The 18,997-nt window shown below is 41.1% G+C and overlaps 1 protein-coding gene across 1 annotated transcript in view; it reads left to right on the top strand.

The window, feature by feature from the left end:
* The window catches only part of Pde6d (phosphodiesterase 6D), a 54,053-nt gene extending 40,059 nt beyond the window's left edge, over window positions 1-13,994 (top strand). Inside the window, exons 2-5 of the mRNA XM_005326437.5 lie at window positions 8,213-8,301; window positions 9,210-9,335; window positions 10,030-10,135; window positions 13,411-13,994. Of these exons, the coding sequence (XP_005326494.1) occupies window positions 8,213-8,301; window positions 9,210-9,335; window positions 10,030-10,135; window positions 13,411-13,492 (403 nt within the window). The 3' untranslated portion in view covers window positions 13,493-13,994. The remainder of the gene's footprint in view (window positions 1-8,212; window positions 8,302-9,209; window positions 9,336-10,029; window positions 10,136-13,410) is intronic.
* The last annotated feature ends 5,003 nt before the right edge of the window (window positions 13,995-18,997 follow it).

Raw genomic sequence — 18,997 nt, 5'->3', positions numbered from 1 at the left:
AGTTTAAAGCCAGCCTCAGCAACTTAACAAGGCCCTAAGTAACTTAGTGAAACCCTGTCTCTATGTAAAATACAAAAAGTGGCTGGGGAGGCCAGGGTTGTGGCTCCGTGGTAGAGCACTTGCCTAGTGCCACCCTCCTCCTTCACTGCCTTCTATACCTCATATGTATCTGTCCCCAGCTACTGCACTGGCTATACTGCATCACACCAGGGCTCATATGTTCTTCTACATAAGAGAACTTAGTTCACCTTTCCTTTGAGCCAAGGGCCTCCAGTTCTTCTATGATGTTTATAGAATGTTCACTTCCTTTCTCATCTTTCCTGAGATTCAACACTTTGCAAACTATTGATTTTGCTCTGGAACTGGGGATTAAACCCAGGGGCACTATACCACTAAGCTGCACCTTATTTTAAAGATGCTCACATATCTATAATCCAAGTAATTCGGGAGACTGAGGCAGGGAGATTGCAAATTCAAGGCCACTCTTGGCAATTTAGGGAAACCCTGTCTCAGAATTAAAAAAAAAAAAAAAAAGGTCTGGGGATACAGCTCAGTGGTTAGAGCATCCCTGGAATCAATCCCCAGTGGCAAAAAAAGAAAGAGAGAGGGAGGGAGGGAGAGAGAGAGAGAGAGAGGCTCTTATTTTTACATATGAGAATTTTTTTTATTCTGCCTGGTTCCAAATAAGAAGGTCCCAGTGCCAGAAGATAGCTCTCCTCTAAGCAGGAGGCTTCCTGTAGTACAGGAGGGCCCTCTGTGCTCATCCAGCATACAGATCACCTGGGAGCTTTCAAATGAGAAAAGACCTGGGTGACCCAGAGGGTGGTATTTATAAATAGTACTCCAGCCCTCACCTCCCTTAAAGCCTGTCTACCTAATCCTCCTCTCTCAAGATTGGAAGAGACTTGACCTTTGAGTCTTAAAACTTAGGCTCCTTTCTCTGAAAAATATGGTTAGCAAGAAGCTGTTAAGACAAAAATGTTTCAGCCAAATGATAACCAGTCATCAAAACTCACCTTTCTATTTCTAGTATTTTTAGCCAGATGTTTCCTCTTTTGAGGATCACCTGTTCTTTTTATTATTTTAAGACACTTACCTTGATAATTTTTATTTGCTATAGGCTATTATGAATTTGCATCTTATAATTTATAAATAAGTTCCCCATATTCATCCCCATGAACTAAGAGCCTTCCTTTTCTTCCTTTGTTTTCTCAGGGCTGGGGTGGGACCCAGGGTCTTGCCCATATTAGGCAAGAGCTCTACGCTGAGCCACACTTCCATCTTCAAGCCTTCCTTTTCACCTCAAAAATTACAGAACTTGAAGAGACCTTAAATAGCCTTCCTCTAACACCTTTGTATGGAATGCTTTGTATTTCTCTAATTTTGTATTAAATATTGAGGATATAATCTTACAACTCTTGTTAGGATTGTAAAAGGAAGCACTTGAGATAGACACTGATTGCCATAATCACAGCAACTTGGGAGGCTAAGGCTGGAGGATTGCAAGTTTGAGAGTCCCTAAGCAACTTAGTGTGACCCTGTCTCAAAATAAAAGATTTAAGAAAGGTCTGGAGATGTGATTCAGTGGTAAAGCACCCCTAGGTTAAATCCTCAGTAAACTCCCCCAACAAAAAAAGAACCCAGGCTGATTTCAAATTTGTAATCCTCCTGCCTTGGCCTTCCAAGTAGCTGGGATTACAGGTGAGCACCACCACACTGAGCCTCAGAAAGGAATGATTTTTTTTCGTATTTTTTACTGGTACATTATAATTATACACCATGGTGAAATTTATTGTTACCTGCATACAATATAATTTAGACAATATCATACCCCTACATTTCCCCTTTCCCTCCTCTCTTCCCTCTCTCTGGTCCCTAAAAGTGGGTAATTCTTGAACTAGCCAGAGATTTTTTTTTAAATAAAAGATAATCAATTATATCTTTAACTTGATTACTTATAAAGAGAAGAGCACTGGGCTATGGAAACTAACAGTGTATTTTTAGCTGATTCTCTCCCTTAGTCTGAAATGGAGAAACATCAAATTCACTCTTCACTGAATGTCAGATAAAAGACTAACTTAAAACTTTCTTCTTTTTAGGACTTACTAGACAGATGGAAAAGTGATCTCTAGTCTCAGGCTTTTCTTATTGACCTGGGTCAGTGTTTTCTGGAAGTTGCTGGGTCTGATCTAGGAAACCCCTTCTCCAAGGTATTTCTCACATTAGTTTTACTAGAATGCCCCTCCTGTCTGAGTCTGGAACTGTGGGGGTAATTCCCATTTTGTTTAGTTTTATTGTTTAATTTTAAGAAGTCTGATGACCATATCACTGTAATGGGGACATGGGATGTTCCCTGTTATGTCAGAATGAGAAGTCTCTCCTGAGTTGTCTGAATAAGGACTGTTTCTTCTAGAAACCTTGGGCTTACATGTCTAGGACATGTCTGTTAGATCTGAACTCAGAATAAGTTGACAGGGCAATATTATCTGTTGTTTTCCCCTCTCCAGTTGGAGAAGCTTCTCTTAATATACAGAAACCCCAGGACTGGTAGGCGGATTTGTAGTACTTGGAACTGAGAGACATGACCTAAGCAGGATCATATATTTTTTAGTTGCCTTTGAATTTAAGTAGAAAAAAAGATGGGGAGTGTGGCTCAGTGGCAGAGTACTTGCCTAGCATGCAAGAGGCCTAGCAAGAGAAAGAAAAGGTGGAGTTTGGAAATATGAAGCGGAGAAGGCCAACTAGCTATGGGTAGAGGATCTGCAGTGCCTAGAGACCTGGTGAACACACAGGTGAGTTGATTAGGACCTGCACCCCCAAGAGGAGAAATATGCAGTCAAGTTGAGGGCATAGGAAGCTAGAGTCCTCATCTCATTCCAGGTGCTCTGCTGGACAGCCCTTTGTTATCCCTTGTGATTCTCCTATATGACAGCAAAACCTAGAAGGAATCTCTCCAGAGGGTTAAATGTAGTGCCAGTGCACATGAGATGTGCGTCAGCTGTGTTGGGCTGGGCTCTCCACTGCCAGCCAGCCAAACAATGAGAAAGTGTGCCAAGGTATCTGGGGCTTTTGGAACTGCTTGGAAGGGCCACAGAGCAGAAAGGGCAAGTTGGCTGCCTCTCACTCCACATGGAAGGACTCCCAAGTTCTTGTATGACTCCAGAACTGGACACCCCAGGCGTACAAGACTAGGCCTCACACTGTCTCTAGTTGCACCAGGGTGAAAAGAGAAGGATCTGCCCTCCTACCTGCCACAGTGCCGTGTAGTCTCTGCCTCCCCCAGGGAGAGAGACAACAGGGTCCTGTGGGAAGAGTGTTGAGTTGCTAAATAGCAAAGAAAAACTATATCAATATGTGAACTGTATTTAGTTGGCACTCAATCTACAAAATTTACAAACATTAGCCATCTTTCACAGATTTGGCCTTTAATCTTGGAAAATACTTCTTTATCTTTTTTTAAAGAGAAAAGACATGATTTATTTTCTTGTTTACCTTTTTGTTGTCTTTAAACAAAAAAGCTTGAGACTATCTTTGGGAGAGGGGATGGTTGGGAGGGTGTTAGGACTGAACCCAGTAGTTTTTTTAGGGGAGGGGGTGTACTGGGGATTGAACTCAGGGTCACTCGACCACTGAGCCACATCCCCAGCCCTATTTTGTATTTTATTTAGAGACAGGATCTCAGTGATTTACTTAGCCCTTCACAGTTGCTGAAGCTGGCTATGAACTCAAGATCCTCCTGTCTCAGTCTCCTGAGCTATGAGTATTATAGGCATGCGTCACCATGCCCAGCATGAACCCAGTAGCTTTACCATCCTTTTTACTTTTTGAGACAAGGTCTTGCTAAGTTGCCCAGTCTGGCCTTGAACTTGCCAGATACATTTTTTTAAGCTTTATTTTTATAAAGTCATATGTATCTACCATTCAAAGAGTCAGTTCACCAAGTTTCTAATGAAGAGCAATATGCTCTGTCCTCATACCCTATTTTCTACTAAAGACTATTTTTCATTCTTTTTAGCTGATTAATTTGGTGTTTATCTTGGTATTTCTAAAAAGCACCCTGTGGCTACACTCTAGTGTTTCAGTTTTAAGTATTATTTATTGATTTTCTGCTATTGAAAATGATGGTTTTGTTGTTTATCCACACTTCATTCCTGCATGCCTTCCTGTTCCGTGTCTTCCCAGAAAAACCATACTGAAGCTGTAGTCTGTTTTTTTTGTTGTTGTTGTTGTTGTTTTGTTTTTTTTTTTGTGTGTGTGTGTGTTGTTGTTTTTTGTTTGTTTGTTTGTTTGTTTTGGTTAAGGTAGTGGTAGTAGTGGTGATACTGCAGATTGAACCCAGGGCAGCTCTATCACAGAACTACATTCCTAACCCTTTTATTTTTTATTTTGAGGACAGGGTCTCACTAACTTGCAGAGGCTAGCCTCAAACTTGCAATCTTCCTGAGCTGCTGGGTTTACTGCATGCACTACTGTAGTCCATTTTGATCATAATGACTGTGTTAACACTATTTACAGTGAAGCCATGTTGTGTCCCATGACTACTCTTTCCTTCTAATACAACCTTTGGTTTTTCCCTGATATCAGTAATTGTATTGTTTTGTGATTCATTTGTTTAGGTGTCCTATATTATATACTAATTTGACCCCAGACTCCCCTAATTATGTGGATCTCCTTTCTGTACAAATGCATTGGGTATTCTGTGAAGTTCACCTTATGGAGAGAAAGCCTATCTCTTGCTTCTGCCCTGCTCTCTTCTGCTCCTGGGCCAGGCACTCAAGATTTCTTGTCTTGGGACCTTCAGCACCACCACTCCAGTTCCCATGCCTGCCTCTTGTGTTAGAGCTCTTGCTTCCTGGATCCCGTGTAATCTTCTAACTTTGATTTTTTGGGGTTTTTGTTTGTTTTTGTTTTTGTACTGGGGATGAAGCCCAGGGGTGCTTAAACACTGAGCCATATCCCAGCCCTTTTTTATATAGAAACAGGATCTTGCCAAGTTACTTAGGGCCTCTCTAAGTTGCTGAGGTTGCTTTGAACTCGAGATCCTCCTGCATCAGCCTCCCTAGCCACAGAGATTACAAACATGAGCAACTGCACCAGGTTCCCTGTTGTTTTGGTAGAGGTTGTTATTGTCAGTTTATTGAAAAATTAAACAATATTTTCAGTTTGTATCAAAAATTGTTTCCCTGAGAATATTAAAGGCACTGCTCAAATTTTCTCTCATTCTCCAGGGTTCCTGTTGAAAAGTCTGATTCATTCTGATTTTTTTTTTCTTTTCCCATTATGATTTTGATCCTTTATATGACAATTTCTTTTTCCTTTGGAAGAAAACTTCTCTTTAACTTTGATATTCTGCACATTCACTAAGATGGGAATTGGACATTTGTAGAACATTTACAGTCTGGGAAGTTTTCTTGAATTGATGTATTGATGACCTTCCTGCCCCCTTATCTCTGCTTTGTTTTTCTAAAACTCCTGTTAGTTAATAATTGGACCTTTTAGATGCCCACTTTTTGCATATCTACTCTTTTCTCTCCTTGTCTTTTTCTTTCTCTTTCTGAGAGCTTCCTTCTGCTTTATCTTCTAACCCTTGCATTGAGTTATGTGGTTCCTCCATGAAAATATGTTTTTCTAGAGGATATTTTTTCCCAAACTTATTTTTTTTAATTAGAACAGGAATCTCTTTAATAAATTATATGTATTTTATTCTTTTTTAGTTTTGTTTTGTTTTTTATTTATTGTTTTAGTTTTATTTTAATTAGGTATATGATAGCAGAATGCATTTTGATTCATTGTACACAACTGCAGCACAACTTTACATTCTATGATTATACATGATGTAGCGTAACTCCATACGTGCAGTCATATATGTACCTAGTAGGGTAATAATGTCCATCTCATCCCACCATCTTTCCTACCCCCATGCTCCCTCCCTACCCCTCCCTACCCTTTGCCTCATCAAATTTCCTCCATTTTTCCCATGTCCCCCTGCCCATTATGGATCAGTATCCACTCATCAGAGAAAACATTTGGCCTTTGGTTTTGGGGGATTGGCTCACTTTATTTAGCATGATATTCTCCAACTCCATCCATTTACCTGCAAATACTATAATTTCATTCTCTTTTAATGCTGAGTAATATTCCATTTTTTATATATATATATACATATATATATATATATATATCACAGTTTCTTTTTTTTTAAGAGAGAGAGAGAATTTTAATATTTATTTTTTTTTAGTTTTTCGGCAGACACATATCTTTGTTTATATGTGGTGCTGAGGATCGAACCTGGGCCACACACATGCCGGGTGAACGTGCTATCGCTTGAGCCAGCCCTCTCACAGTTTCTTAATCCATTCATCTATTGAAGAACATCCAGATTGCTTCCACAGTTTAGGTATTGTGAATTGAGCTGCTATAAACATTGATATGGCTGCATTACTATAGTATGCTGATTTTAAGTCCTTTGGGTATAGACTGAGAAGTGGCATAGCTGGGTCAAATGGTGGTTCCATTCCAAGTTTTCTAAGAAATCACCATACTGCTTCCCAGATTGGTTGCACCTGTTTACAGTCCCACCAGCAATGAATGAGTGTACTTTTTCCCCCATGTTGAACATTTTTTCATATATTTGTTGATCAAATGTATATCTTCTTCTGAGAAGTGCCTTCAGCTCCTTAGCCCATTTATTGATTGGGTTTTTTGTTTTTTGTTTTTTTTTTTTTGGTGTTAAGTTTTTTGAGTTCTTCGTATATCCTGGCGATTAGGGCTCTATCTGATGTGCATGTGGCAAAAATTTGCTCCCAAAAGGTAGGCTCTCTCTTCACTTAATTGGTTGTTTCTTTTGCTGAAAAGCAGCTTTTTAGTTTGAGTCCATCTCATTTATTAATTCTTGATTTTATTTCTTGTACTTTAGAAGTCTTGTTAAGGAAGTTGGGGCCTAATCTGATGTGATGAAGATTTAGGCTGCCTTTTCCTCTATTAGGCACAGGGTCCCTGGTCTAATTCCTAGGTCCTTGATCCACTTTGAGATTTGGGTTTTGTGCATGGTGAGAGATAAGGGTTTATTTTCATTTTGCTGCATATGGATTTCCAGTTCTCCCAGCGCCATTTGTTGAAAAGGCTATCTTTTCTCAGGATGTATTTTTGAATTGGCATTATTGACTCATTTGTTTTGCCAAATGATACAAGAACTAGAAAATATAAATACTTAGGTTAGAAGATTTTTTGGACTGAGAATATACTAGCCTCATATATTATAACCTTCAGCCAGAGAAAATCACCAAAAATATACACAATCACTTATATATAACATCTAGTGCCTATAAGGTTATGCCTTGCCACTTCCTGCCCCCCCCCCATGGTACTGGGGATTCCAGAAGCGCTGAATCACATCCCCAGTCTGTTTTATTTTTTATTTTCAGTCAAGGTTTCACTCAGTTGCTTAGAGCCTTGCTAATTTGCAGAGACTGACCTCAAATTTCAATGCCTCCCAAGTCACTGAGATTTTCAGTGTGCATCACCACACCCATCTTTAATACTCCTCTTAAAAGTTTGCATCTGAAAAAATAAAAATAGTGATGGCCGAACCAGGAAAACATTTTAAAAGTTTCCATTTGTCTATATTCTCTTTTTTCCTTTAAATTGCTTTTTTCTTTGTTTTGGTTCGTTTTTTCAGAGTAAATGCCTTCTTGAATTTCTGGTGATATTTCACTATCTTCTCATTTTTAAAAGCAGGACTGGGGCAGTAGCTCAACTATAGAACACTTGCCTAGTATGTATAAGGCCTGGGTTCAAAAAAAAAAAAAAGCAGAACTTCTGTGCTTATGATTGAAGCTTGTGCACCATGATTTTCACTTTAGGGGGACCCACATGTGTCATTTCCTTCAGGGACTAGGTCTTTGGGGTAATCATATTCAGTTGGTAAATTGTAAATTTTTTGATGTTGATTTTCTGTCCCTTTCTTGGAATTTCTAGGTGCGTGCAGTCTTTGGATTCTTATATTGTAGATAAAAACATCTCCTGTAGGTCTCTGCACCTTCTTTTAAACATCTTTTGGACTCTGCATATTCTTTCAACTTTCTTGGCACTTAGCAGTTTGGGAAACTTGCTAAAAAACTAAACAAGAAAGTAGAAGCAAATACATGATCCATAGAGTACAAAATTGGAATCACTTTCAGAGCCTTGTTTTTCCTTAATTATATTTGATCAGAAATTGGATGAACCTTCGAGATGCTGAGACAGGGAAAATACTCTGGCAAGGAACAGAAGACCTGTCTGTCCCTGGTGTGGAGCATGAAGGTACTTTCTAATACCTGTGTTCACAGGGCTGTAGTCAATACCAGAACCAGCTCTGGGCATCAGGAAGCTAAGTAAATGCATACCTAATAAGTGTGTGAGCCCTGATAGCATAACGTGCAAATCCACATGTTGCTGGCATTTTTTGTTCCTTTCTTATATTTTTTCCCACTTCCCATTTTGTGTTGAAGTTTTAGCATTAGAATAAACCTAAAGATGTGAACTAAGATCTCAACTTTTTTTCCAAAAGAAAATATGCATTTTTATCTCCCTGAAGTAAAAGAGAAAGCAGAGTTAAAATTGAGAGTAGAGGGGCTGTGGCTGTGGCTCAGCAGTATAGAGTTTGCCTAGCATGTGCGAAGCACTAGGTTCAATCCTCAGCACCACATAAAAAATAAAATAAATAATTGAGAGTAGAGTCAGGCACAGTGGCACACACCTGTAATCCCAGCTACTCAAGAGGATGAGACAGGAGCATCGCAAGGTGGAGGCCAGCCTCAACAATTTAGTAAGACCCTGTCTTTAAAAGGGCTAGGGATGTATCTTAGTGCTAAAGCTCTTGTCTATTATGCATAAGGCTGGGTTCAATCCCAGTTATATAACAACAACAACAAACTACGAAAAGAATAAAAAGAGGGCACCCATGCAGCCCTGTGCCTGGTGAAGGCAGCTACACAAGGCCCTAAGAGGCACCAAATCTGGTATTCCTTGAAGATCTTTCAGGTGCAGTGGGTGCATTCGAGTTCTCTCCCTTCAACTGAAGTTTCATGCAGTTACAGGGGAATTATCTGAATTTAATATATATATAACAAGTTTCCTAAATCAGCAGTAACAAGTTCCCAGAAACTTGAGGCATCATTGTCATATTGTTTTATGTAGAATAGATCCAACATTTCTATTTCTTTTATCAGCTCGTGTTCCCAAGAAAATCCTCAAGTGCAAGGCAGTGTCTCGAGAATTGAACTTTTCTTCAGCAGAGCAAATGGAAAAATTCCGTCTGGAACAAAAAGTTTACTTCAAAGGGCAATGTCTAGAAGGTATTCTGCTGCCTACATACCTGAAATCAGGGCTTAGATGGAATTGGAACAAAAAGCAAAGGAGTGTTTTGAAAACATTCATTTTTCAACTCAGTTTGTAATAGAATTTTTACTCTCTTCAAGATCGGGGACCCCCAGTGAAAATAAACCCAAAACAAGTCTGGCTATGATAAGAGGCTTCAAGGTCCCTGACACTGAGAGTCTGGGCATTGGTGCCTGACTTGGCACTGATATGATATTTTGACATGGTCGTGGAAAAAGCAGCTGTGCTCAGGTCTAGTGCAGTGCTGTACATATAGTGCCACAAGTAAGATTCAACTGCAAGGGCACCCTGCATTGAGTTCTCCCCATAAAGCCTAAGAAGGCATTAGGCACTTTAGCGCTAAAGTTCTGAGTGAGAAAGTCTACCTCTGTTTTAGTTCACATTCAGTCTGCTTTTAAGAAAATGCTGCTTACCCTGTGTCCTGCTTACTTGTCCTCCTTTGCTAAGCCACAAGAAGCAAGCCTCTGGCACTACTCAGAGGACCACCTGAGGGAACTTCCTCATCCTTTCTTATGCCTTTAGGGTCTGGAAAGTTTCTGATCACTAACTTCAGTAGTTCTGGAGTAAAAAGAGGTCACCTCTAAAGGGAGACAAAGAGCCTGGTAACTTTATTTGGGGGCACTGCTCACCAGCTTTTCCTTCTTCCCTCAGAATGGTTCTTCGAATTTGGCTTTGTGATCCCTAACTCCACAAATACCTGGCAGTCCTTGATAGAGGCAGCACCTGAGTCCCAGATGATGCCAGCCAGCGTCCTAACGTGAGTGAGGTCCCAGGAAACTGCAAAGTATATTTCAAAGCAGGCATTCCAGGCCCAGGGAGCCCCTGATCCTGGTCAAGGGGGCAGAGAACTAGGTTGAGAAATAAAGGTAAAGGAGTATCCAGGGATGTCTTAATTTACAGGTTACTGACTTTTGTTCTATAAAAAAGATAGTGTGGCCAGGCGTGGTGGCGCATACCTGTAATCCCAGTGGCTTTGGAGACTGAGAGGAAGATCACAAGTTGAAAGCCAGCCAGAGCAAAAGTGAGGCACTAAGCAACTCAAGTGAAACCCTGTCTCTAAATAAAATACAAAGTTGGGCTGGGGTTGTGGCTCAGTGGTCGAGTGCCCCTGAGTTCAATCCCTAGAATCCCCCAAAAAATAAATAAATAAATAAGATAGTGTGATAAGAACAGAAAGAATAAAAAACTTTGGGTTGTGGCTCAGTGGTAGAGTGCTTGCCTAGCACATGTGAGGCCCTGGGTTCAATCTTCAGCACCACTAAAAATAAATAAAATAAGATGTTGTGTCTATCTAAAATGAAAAAAAAAATTTAAAGAATCAAAAACTTTTGATTAGACCACATTTTAAATTCCTGATTTAGGAGGCTGGGGATATAGCTCAGTTGGCAAAGTGCTTGCCTCACGTGCACAAGGGTTCAATCCCTAGCACCACAAAAAGAAAAAAAAAATTTCTGATTCATACCGGGTGCAGCAGTACAACACACCTGTAATCCCAGCCATTTGGAAGGCTGAAACAAGAGAGTCACAAGTTCATGGCCACCTAGGCCACTTAGTGAGTCTGAAGGGCTGGGAGTGTAGCAAGTAGTAAAGCATTCCTGGGTACAATCCCAAGTACCCACCCACCTACCCCAAAAAAGAAAAAAAAAAACCTCCTGATTCACCCTAACTTCCTGTCATCTTGGGTAATAATGTATGTTACTTCTCTGAGCCTTAGTCTTTCATCTCTAAACAAAGAATGAATAGTTCTTTCTCACAGAAGCATTGTGAAGATAAAATGAGATGATGTGCAAGGGAACCAGCATGTAATAGATACCAAATCTAGCTACCTCACTCCCTGTCCTAATTGCCATCCTTCTGGTATCTCTAGGCTTTATTTTATCACCTTAACAGAATCTGCCAAACTCTAAGTCCTGACTTAGAGGATATGTTTGGTTACAGGTTTCCAGTGACTAGCTTCTGATTTAATAGCTATGCTTCTGCACAAGAACAGTTCATTTGTCCTTTGCCCAAAAACACCATCAGTTACTGCCCACCTACCATTTTCTCTTGGGAAAATATATTAGTCTTTCAAATGTTTTATCTCTGTTGAAGGTATAGCTCAATGGGAAGGAGCTTCCTAGCATATACAAAGCCCTGGGTTTGATCCCCAGCACTGTTGGGGATGTTTTAGTAATAGTGACTTCTAAAGAGTTAGTCCTGCTGGGTGCAGTAGCACATGCCTTCAATCCCAGCTACTTGGGAGGCTGAGACAGGATTACAAATTCAAGACCAGCCCGGGCAACTTAACAAAACCCTGTCTCAGAATAAAAATAAAAAGGACTGGAGATGTAGCTCAGTGTTAAATCACCCAAGGTTTCAACCCCTAGTTCTATGGGGGAATAAAAAGACTACCACAGATAACTGTGTACTATCAGATCATCTCTTTCAACAGGTCCTTTATAAAAGCCACATTAAACATGTAGATAGAGGTTATTTACTTTTGAGTTTTTAATAGTCTTTTTTCTTTAATAGTTTTTTTATTATAGTAGTACCTTTTTATGTTTTAATTTTTTGTAGTTGTAGATGGACACAATACCTTTATTTTATTTGTTCATTTTTTAAAAAAATATTTATTTTTTAGTTGTAGTTGGACACAATATATTTATTTTATTTGTTTATTTTTATGTGGTGCTAAGGATCGAGACCAGGGCCTCACATGTGCTAGGCGAGCACTCTACCGCTGAGCTACAGCCTCAGCCCTATTTGTTCATTTTTAAGTGGTGCCAGGGATTGAACCCAGTGTCTCAAGCGTGCTAGGCAAGCACTCTACCAATGAGCCACAACCCCAGTCCCCTTTTTTGTTTGTGTATGGGGATGGCACATAGGGCCTCACACATGCCAGGCAGAGGCTCTACCACTGAGCTACACCCTAGCCTAGTAGAGTTTTAGTACCTTATTTACCTTTTTTATAATTGATCACCAGTAGAAATGTATCTCCTGGTTATTAATTACCCTGAAAAAAATACAAGGTAGAAGAGGAGGACTTTGTTTTAAATTTGATTAATCTTTGTTTAACTTCTTGGCCAGATCTGGTTTCTTTCAGGTACTAAAGCCAGCCAATCTATTGGAGTATGTGATGTCTTACTTTTTAGAGCCTCCTAAAATAGTTGTTAACTTTTGAGAGCCCCCCCCCAAAAAAAAAAACAGTTGCCTTTCACTCAGCTTAAGTGATTTGGTAAGGTCACAGTCTCTCCTACTTTACAAACAAATGGGGGCACTGAGATAGCCACCCAGAAAATTAAAATCTCATCCTCACAATACAGGTTCATGGTTTAAGGGTCTTTGACTATAAGCCACTGGAACAGACTCTGGCTAATAGAACAGAGTTGAAGGAGCCAGGGAGAAACCTGGGCAGCTTAGAAGGTGCAGGGGTAGGAGTCTATGGATGGCTTCCTCCAGGAGCAACCAGAGGAAGGATCCTGCTCAGGGGAGAGATTGATTGATGTGAGTTACATCCCATGGTCACCCCTCTGCAAGGTACAGGAGGAGCCACTGGTTTGACACCTGGACTAGAGGAAGGACGGTTCCCCAAATGAGAAGCAGAGTGCTGCTACTCAAAGTCAGGAGAATTGGTACAGGGCAAGCCAAACCTCAGCTGTCCACTGCAGTAGGTATTATAGGAAAAGGTACCTCTCTAAAGGGCAGAGGCAGTCTGCAGGTGGCTGTTTGTAATACTGCCTCCAGCTTGGTATCATGAGGACCCTGGGCTCTGTAAGCAGCCTATGCGTAGAGCACTCTATGAAGGGTGTAAGAGTACACCAAGACAAGCTCTCATGTCCCATTTTTAACTCAATGGAGACAAACTAGTCACATAAGTATCATGTGAGACTTCCAACCCGTGTGGACTAGTATTCTAATGCCCCACGGTAAGGCTTTGACTTGTGCATGATCCCAGAGCCAGAGACCCCAGAAGGAAACCACCTATGGAAGCCAAGTCTTGTGCCTTGTCATGCTCATGCTTTCTCTTGCCCTCCCATTTCTCCTTCCTCACAGTGGGAATGTTATCATAGAAACAAAGTTTTTTGACGACGATCTTCTCGTAAGCACATCCAGAGTGAGACTTTTCTACGTTTGAGAGAAGAATGAGTGTGCACTTCAAGAATTTGGGTTTTGGGGAGGGAGGAGGAAACCGTTTACTTTTTTCCTCCACATGTTTGATTTATGACACTTCACCCGATTCCCTTGACGCAGAGCCTGTCTGTGGCCACCAGGGGACCAGCTCCGTGTAGGTAACCAGATGGCTTTTTTTCTCCCAAACCACCATCTTCCACTGACCAGATTAAACTCCAACCCCAGACCAAGGTAGGGGACTTGCCTGGACTCCTTCCTGGTGCAAGCAGGGAACAAACCAATGCCAGGAACTGATATTGCGGTCACCCATCCCGCCTCCTCCTTGGACCCTGCAGGCTTCCTTTGCCCTTGGTTTTGGAAAAATTCATGTTCCTGACCCATGTTTAGTTTTTTCCTACCATTTCTATTTCATACATTCTCATACATTTAACTTGTAAAATAGACTGTGATATTATTACATAATGTAATTAAAACATGAATTAAAATATTCCTACAGTTTTAGCATGGCACTGCTTCCATCTCTCCTTTTTTCTGGAACATGATTTTGTACCACAGTGAGACAAAAGATATTTTATCAGTGATAGGATCTCAATTGTATTTTACTCCAGAGATTGACTGATCTGGTTCCTGAGAGCCTCGGTTGTTGCTTCCAAGGGTGTACATCAGAGACAAAACAAGAAAACCATGGGGAAGCAGCTGGCTGGGGAGGCTGGGCCGCTGCAAGACCAGTAGAAGGAAGCTGGTGTGGGAGAGACACGATTTCATCAGCAATGCTTTCAGGTCTGACAAGAGAGAACCAAAAAGCATTCTCTTTTAGAAACTTACTTCTGAGCTGCTATCCCTGACACTGTCCTTTATAAAATACCAGTGATTCAAAGTTTCTGGAGCTGGCACAGTGGCACATGCCTGCAATCCCAATGATTTGGGAGGCTGAGGTAGGATGACAAGTTCAAGGCCACACTCAGCAACTTAGACACTGTCTCAAAATAAAATAAAAAGGGCTGGGGTGTAGCTTAGTGGTAAAGTGCCCCTGAGTTCAATCCCCAGCACTGGGAAAAAAAAAAAAAAGTTTTCTATTACCAAAGAGGTAGGTCTGAGGCCATTACCTGGCTCTTTGCATCTGTGGGTGGCAAGGAAACTCAGCACTAGCACCATCTTTCAATGACAATTCTGTTCCTCATTAAATTAATCATTGTCTTCAAAAAGCTGTTTTTTAAATACCAAATATTGGGGAAAACAAGGTGAAAATGAGTTGAGGTTTCCTTTTGCTTTCTTTTTCAATACTTTTTAGTTATAGATGGACACAATACCTTTATTTATTTATCTTTATGTGGTGCTAAGGATCGAACTCAGGGCCCTACACAAGCTAGGTGAGTGCTCTACTACTGAGCCACAACCCCAGCCCCTCTTTGTGCTTTCTTGAAATGCCATTTCTTTTCTCAAGAGTCGGCTCATCACCTCCCCTTTTTCTGAACTGTATCTGTTTCCCAGAATTATCTCAGGAAACGCTCTCTGGAGACTAGACCCACTCTAGTGCAAAAAGAAGGCATTCCTAGAGAACACATCTCCACTCACTCACCTGGCCAAAACCATTAGACTGTGCTAGCTGCTCTGAGGAAAACAGAAGGAATTATAACCCAGTCATTCTTAGAAGCCTTGCATCTTGGGCTGAGGATGTGACTCAGTGGTTTAGTACTTGTCTGGCATGAGCAAGGCCCCAGAACCTCTTAAAAAAAAGAGCATATGTATGAACCCCAGCATCTCTTTGGGATTGATACATATTTTCAGGAAAGAGTTATCATTTTATTATAAAACATAAAATGTAAAACTTGTGCTTCAAGCTGGAAGGGAGGAGACAGACTGCTGAACAATGGAAGGAGAAGGAGGGAGGTGGTGCAGGTCATAGGTGAACTCAGCAAAAGGAGAGATTAAGGGTGCTTCAGACACTAGGCCACTTGCTGGGTCTCTATCAAGGGCAGCTCTTGTAGTTTGGTTGAAGGCTAGGATAGCTGCCTGAACACCTGGGTATTTTCTGGATATGTTGAAAGCCACAGAATGTTAAAGAAGGAGTGTATGAACCAGGGTATAACCACTGGTTCTCAAATTCTGATGGGCATTTTCCCAGCCTCCAGAGATTCCATTTCCATAGATGGAGGGCCCAGAAACCTGCATGTAAAAGCACCCCAGGGGCTGCTTATTGGTATGGCACGTATCTGAGCAAGTATGCTAATAAGTTGTACAGTATGTACCTATCATGCATAGGCCCCAAGTTCAACACCCAGCAAGAAAAAGAATAGAAGAAAAGAACCTTTGGTCATTGCAGTATAGACAGTTTGCAGACCCATATTTTGGGAAGCGCTGGCATAGGCATTTAATAATTGCTAGAGACATAAATATGGCCCTGGTAGGGCATGAGAGGCTCCCAAAAGGGTTCAGCCATGTTCAGGCCACTCTTATAGTCCAATATACATATCAATAAGAGGCTGTGCTCAACACGGGCCTGGCTTCCCTGAGCTTTGTCTCTAGCAAGGGATATGACAAATAATTATCAAAAGTGCCCTAAGAGAAGTACAAGGTGGGGATCTAAAGGATGAAGAGATATGTTTTTTACAACATATATATGTGTGTCTATATAGATTTTTTTTAATTTTTAAGGTGCTAAGGATTGAATCCAAGGCCTCACACACAATCTACCAATATATATATTGAACCAGGGACACTTCACAACTAAGCCACATCCCAGCCCTTCTATTATTATTATTATTATTATTATTATTATTATTATTATTATTATTATTATTTTGAGACAGGGTCTCGCTGAGTTGCAGAAGGCTGGTGTTACTGTCTCAGCTCCCCAAGTCTCTGGAATCACAAGTGTGTGCCACTGCACCTGGCTAGTCTTCATTTTTTTTGGGGGGGGGGTACCAGGGATTGAACTCGGGTACTCAACCACTGAGCCACATCCCCAGCCCTTTTTGTATTTTATTTAGAGACAGGGTCTCCCTGAATTGATCAGGGCCTCCTTAAGTTGCTGAGGCTGGCTTTGAACTCACTATCCTCCTGCCTCAGCCTCTCAAGCTGCTGGGATTACAGGTGTGCGCCACCATTTTATTCCCTCTCCCTGGTCTCTAAAACCTTTCAGATTTATTTTATTTGTTATTTGGGGGTTTTGTTTATTTGTTTATTTATTTCAGTGCAGAGCCTCACACATCTAGGCAAGCAAGCATTCTATCACTGAGCTACACCACAGTCCTTGGATTTTTAAGTTATCATGTGTGAGGAGTGTACTGTATGCCAAATCTTTAAATATTACACCTTCGCTCACACATATTTACTGAGTCCTTTTTAATGTAGTAGACACTAAATAGATTAATATTTGTGGGACAGGATGAATGAACTACCTCCCTTCCAGTAGGTTCTAAGGAGACGAGACACAAAAAAGCCTGGTATGGTGGCTCATGCCTGAAAACCCCAGTGACTCAAGAAGCTGAGGAGAATCACAAGTTCAAGGCCAGTCTGGGCAGTTTAGAAAGACCCTGACTCAAAAAATAAAGGGCTGGAGATGTAGTTCAGTGGTAGAACACCCTGGGTCTAATCCCCAGTACTGAACAGGAAAAATGAAGGAAGGAAGAAATGAGATAGTGATCTGAGGAAGACTGGGAAGTGCAGTGGCCACAGCAGTCAGCAGTAAGGGGTGGAGAGACCAGGCAATGCATGGCCTTTGACTTCCTAACCAAGAATGCCAAGGCCCCCGCAGGCTAGGAGTCTGGAAAGCTAGGCTTTAATCAGGGAAGGATTTGTAAAATCCCTAACATGCCAGCTACAGTAAGAACCAGATGTGCCACTCAGTTGTCTGTGAACTCCAGAAAACGCAGGCTCTGGACAGGGAAGGCCCTGCCTTGTGGATAGAAGATGAAAGCCATGTGCCAAGCTGGTGTAGGAGGAGAAAGGAGGGAGCCAGGTACTGGCCCCCCCTCCTGATTCTTCTTCCATCGCCGCCAGAAAGAGCATCCTAGGATGTAGATCTGATTGCCAGTCCCCTGTACTTAACCACATTGTCTTGTTCCCAGGAGGCAATACTTTCCACCTGTATTGTCAAGTTTATTTTTAGAACCCCTTGCTAGTGACCTGGTGTCTCTTTCACAGCTTTCAAAACACAGTAGTAAAATAATCTTCAAAATGAAGACATAAGAAGCTTAGCAGACAGCTGAGCCCGGTGGTGCATGCCTATAATTCCAGTGATGCAGGAGGCTGAGGCAGGAGGAGCACAAGTTCAAGAAGGCTTAGCAGTGCTTTTGGTGATTTTATCTGGTCTGCAAACTCATGCTTCCACAACAGCTTTGAATAAACAGAAGCAAGAGAGGTGCAAATTTGGTGAATACATTCAGTTCTGAAGCTGTGTTCCAAGGGACCCCAGGACACTGATGTGAACTCTCAGAGTTGCCATGAATTTTTTTAACTTTAAAAGAAAATACAATGATACTGAATACCTGTCTTGTACTGCTCAGTTAGCTCAAGACAACTAAATTTTGTTGGGCAAAGTGGTGCAGACCTATAATCCCATGTTTAATATAGACTTGGGAGGCTGAGAGAGAAAGATCACAAGTTTGAGGCCAGCCTCAGCAACTGTGCTCAGTGAGTAAAACCCTGTTTCAAAATTAAAAATTAAAAAAAAAAAGGCTGGGGATGTGTGGCTCAGTGGTAAAGCACCCCTGGGTTCAATCCCTTGAACCAAAAAAAAGTTTCAAAATTAGGCCATGCTACAAAATTCTCTGTGATGCAATATCTCTAGTGATCAGGCTTTCAGAGATTTTAGTGATAGGAAGCAAGTTCCCAGACAAAATCAACATGAATAAGAAACAAGGGTGTGATATCCTGTCTGATCTCAAGGCTTGAGAAGATGTACAGTGCCCAGAAATCACAAACCATGCAGGCACTATTCATTGTGCTTTAAAAATGAAGTAATAAGCCAAGCATGGTGGCATACACCTATAATCCCAATAATCCAGAAGCTCAGGATATTTCCAAGTTCAAGGGCAGCCTTATAACTTAGAACTTATCTCAAAATAAAAAATAGAACAGACTGGGGATGTAGCTTAGTGGTAGAGCACCCCTGGGTTCAATTCCTAGTAACATAAAAATAAAAATGTTCTCTCAATTTATGTGGCTTACACACACACACACACACACACACAAATTAAAGCTATTAAGGAGCTTAATAAGTTGTTTGGACTTACTAAAGAAAGAGAAGTGCTTATTTTGGCTTGGGTGCACCATGAAAAAATTATGGAGATACTAAGATGGCTATGAAGGGAGACAGTGTGGGAACTCCAGCAATACTGTAGTTTTAGAATATACCTGTTATGACTGGGGAGGTAGCTTAGCAGCAGAGAACTTGCCTTGGTTCCATCTCCCCAGCATCACAAAAAATAAATAAAATACATCTTTCAGAGGATTAGAAGCACACATACATCATTGTCACTGGTATCGACTCCCTCTGGACTTCTGG

This window comes from Ictidomys tridecemlineatus, chromosome 7 (genome assembly GCF_052094955.1).
Source record: "Ictidomys tridecemlineatus isolate mIctTri1 chromosome 7, mIctTri1.hap1, whole genome shotgun sequence".
NCBI classification, from domain to species: domain Eukaryota; kingdom Metazoa; phylum Chordata; class Mammalia; order Rodentia; family Sciuridae; genus Ictidomys; species Ictidomys tridecemlineatus.
The sequence above is the reverse complement of the archived record's forward strand: the minus strand, read 5'-3'. Positions and strand labels throughout refer to the sequence as shown.